We start from the raw sequence: 3331 nt of genomic DNA on the forward strand, positions 1-3331 counted from the left end.
CCAGCACGCGGGGGATGCGGGTAACGGTGGATCGGTGCTCGCCTCGGGCTCCGCGCGCTCTCCCGCCTCCTCAACGCATGGCGGTCGCAAGCGGACAAAGGCGCTTCCTGGCGCCCGCACTAACGTTTCGTCGGGTTTTTGTATCCGGCCCCTGGGTTGACCTTTCGAGATGCCCTACCGAAAGCTTTCTGCACTCCCTCTCCCCTACCCTTTTTCTATTCCCCCATGTGCTGGACTGCCCCCCACCCGTATCCACCTTTATCCAAGCAAACCCCTGAGGAAATTCACAACCTCGGAGATTGCATGCCTGGCTCCACATTCACCAGCGGAAACCTCCCCGAAGAGGATGGGGGTGGGGAGCACCTGCGACATAACCGTCGAAGGCACCCCCAGCCTCTTTGGCGCCATCCCTCTGGCGAAGACTACTCCTTGAGAGTTTAAAAGAGGTGACTTTCCTTTCTTTACTCAATTCGCTTCAGCCTTTTTCCCCCACAGGCCAAGAGCCGGCAGCTTAGCAACGCACTCACCATGCTGCAAGCGCTACCGGTCTCCGCGACGCGATCACACAACCACTCAGCTCTCTAGCTCCACACGGACTAATTCTCCTCCTCCGCCCCCAGCGCCTCATAAACACCTCCCTCCGCAAGATCCCTCCGCCCTACGCCAGATAACGGAACAACACAAACGAGTCCCGGTCAACCCGCTCCCTTCAAATTCTTCTTGAGACCCTTAATCCACAGTTATTTGGTCGACGATGCAAACTAGAAAAGTAAGCGAGGAAAAAATGATCCAAATGGATTCCATTCTTTATAGAGCCGGCGGAGTCACGCCTAAGAGGCGCTACTTTGCGGCGCGGAGGAACATTTTGGTGACGACTTGTAGGCGAATAGTCGTTGAGCCTGCCTCTGATTGGCCGGTTCGTACCTGCAATGCGTCAGTGGGACTTGCTGCCGCCGCCGGGACGCGGTGCGGTTTCTGCCGTTGCTGCACGGGCGGTGCTGTCCGGGCAACTGCGCCAGAAGGCAGAGCGGCTTGCTTTGCGCTTCATTGGAGGATCCTTCTTTTCCACCCATCCTTCCTTGCCACATTCACACAAACACTTATTTGACCTTTACTTAGGGGTAAACTAAAATACCTTAAGTCGATATAGAGCGAAGTTGAGAGACCCCCATGAACCTCGCGCTTAGCTTCTTTTCATCCTAGTACTTTATAGCCCCATGGAGGCCATACATTTTTCATTTTAGTCACAAAACCCATGGTCAAATGCAGCTGCTCAGCTGACAGACTACGCTAAAAGGGTCTCCCGTTTATACTTATCTAGAATTTATTTAATTAATTTACCAGAAAAAAAAAATCACTCAAAAACAACAGTATCTGAGATATCGTGGAATAGAGTTCTGGTTTGTAGTGAGACTTCTTAAAATGTGTGAACTTAGATGAGCCTTTAATCTTTAGCTTCATTTGTAACATGGAGTCAGTAATATCTAACTCGAAACAGTATCGTGAGCATTAGATTTATGTAACAGTGTTAATGTAAAGTGTTAAAGTACCTGTCACAAGGTTAAAAAAAAAAAACTTTCCCATAAACTCGATTCCAACTCATAGTGACCCTGTAGGACAGAGCAGAAACTGCCCCATAGGATTTCTGAGGCAATAGCCTTCTTTACTGAAGGGCGCCTCGTGGCGCAGTGGCTAGAGCACTGACTGCAAATTGAAAGGTCCTGGTTCACCCACCAGTCACTCTGCTGGGGGGAAAAGTGACAGTCTGATTCCATAAAGAGCTATAGTCGTGGAAGCCCTATGGAGCAGTTGTACTCTGTCCTATAGAATCCTCATGAGTCAGAATCCATTGGGTGGCAGTGGATTTGGGTTTAGGAATCTTTACTGAGCTCTGGTAGCATAGTGCCTAAGGCACTTGACCGCTAACCAGAAGGCGGTGATTCAAACTTACCAGCCACTTCTCGGAAGAAAGATGGGGCAATCTACTTCCGTGGTGATACTGCCTTGGAAACCCAAGGAGGGGTCGCTGTGAGTCGGTCTGACTGAGACAACAACTGAAGAAGACTGCCACATCCTTCTCGCATGCAACAGGTCGGACTGATGGGTTGGAAACCCATTAACCTTTACCTTTCTGTTGATGTCAGAGAGCTTAACCACTGCACCACTAGGGAGTTTAGAAATCCAAAAATGGCAAATTATGTATGTAATAGAGGCCATTTTGTTGGGTTAATTGTTGGGATCCAACAACTGGTCACTATAATGTACTCACTTTGCCCTTTGGGTCTCTAAATGCTCAGATTTTAATGACTATTTTAAAAAACACATCAAAATTGGTTCATTAGTCCCACCCAAAATAAGCAAAGATGTTCATGATCTGGAATGACGCATAGAGTGAATACAGTATGAAGTCAATTTAAATATAATGTAATTATAACCATGGAGTCCCAAGATGGTGCAGAGTGCTCAGCTGCTAACCAAAAGGTTGGAGGTTTGAGTACACCCAGGGACATTTTAGAACAAGGGCTGGTGAGCTAGTGGCCAAAAAAAAAAAAATCAGCCATTGAAAACCTGTGGAGTGCAGTTAACCATTGATTGGGTTAACTGTTGTCATAAAGAGAGCTTACAAGGCACAGAGGAGAGGCCCTTGGCTCACCATAGAGGTTCCAAGATGATTCCTAGAGAGGACAAAAAAAAACCAAACTTGCTGCTATCAAGTGAATTCCAGCTCATAGCAATCCCCATTGGGTTTCCAAGGCTGTAAATCTAAATGGAAGCAAATCACTTCGTCTTTCTTCCATGGAGCAGCCGGTGGGTTTGAGCCACTGACCTTTTGGTTAGCAGCCAAATACCTTAACCACTATACCACCAGAGCTCCTTTTGCTAGAGAAGATGACTCCTAAAATGAATCTGCAATGATAAATTGACTAGTAAAAGATGGGGAGGAGAGGGAAGCAAGTTCTAGGTGAAAGAATAGGGCAAAGGCCCAAAGGCATGCAATTACATGACACAATGCGGGACCCACAAGTAGTTAGGAATTGTTGTTGTTAGTTGCCTTCAAGTAGATTCTGACTGTTGATGACCCCATGTGTAGAGAGAACTGCTCTATAGGATTTTCAAGACTGTTACCTATTGGAAATTGATCCCTAGGCTTGTCTCATAAGGTGCCTATGGATGAGTTCAAACTACCAATCTTTCTGTCAGTCATCAACTGCTTAATATTTGTGCCAACCAGGGAATTAGTAGAGCACGGAATAGAAAGTCAGTCCAGTGAGAGAGAAGAGGAAGGAACTGGTATTTAATGCTTAAACTGCAATTCCTCAGGAAGGTTATT

At 47.0% G+C, this 3331-nt stretch overlaps 1 protein-coding gene across 1 annotated transcript in view; it reads right to left on the reverse strand.

Moving 5' to 3' along the window:
* The window catches only part of CALM2 (calmodulin 2), a 15406-nt gene extending 14333 nt beyond the window's left edge, over nucleotides 1-1073 (reverse strand). Inside the window, 1 exon segment of the mRNA XM_042781476.1 lies at nucleotides 845-1073. Within this exon segment, the coding sequence (XP_042637410.1) occupies nucleotides 845-1073 (229 nt within the window).
* Between the last annotated feature and the right edge of the window lie 2258 nt (nucleotides 1074-3331).

The sequence above is a fragment of the Orycteropus afer genome, unplaced genomic scaffold (genome assembly GCF_000298275.1).
Source record: "Orycteropus afer afer isolate SDZICR_OR568_19922 unplaced genomic scaffold, OryAfe1.0 scaffold00124, whole genome shotgun sequence".
In the NCBI taxonomy this organism is placed as follows: Eukaryota; Metazoa; Chordata; class Mammalia; order Tubulidentata; family Orycteropodidae; genus Orycteropus; species Orycteropus afer.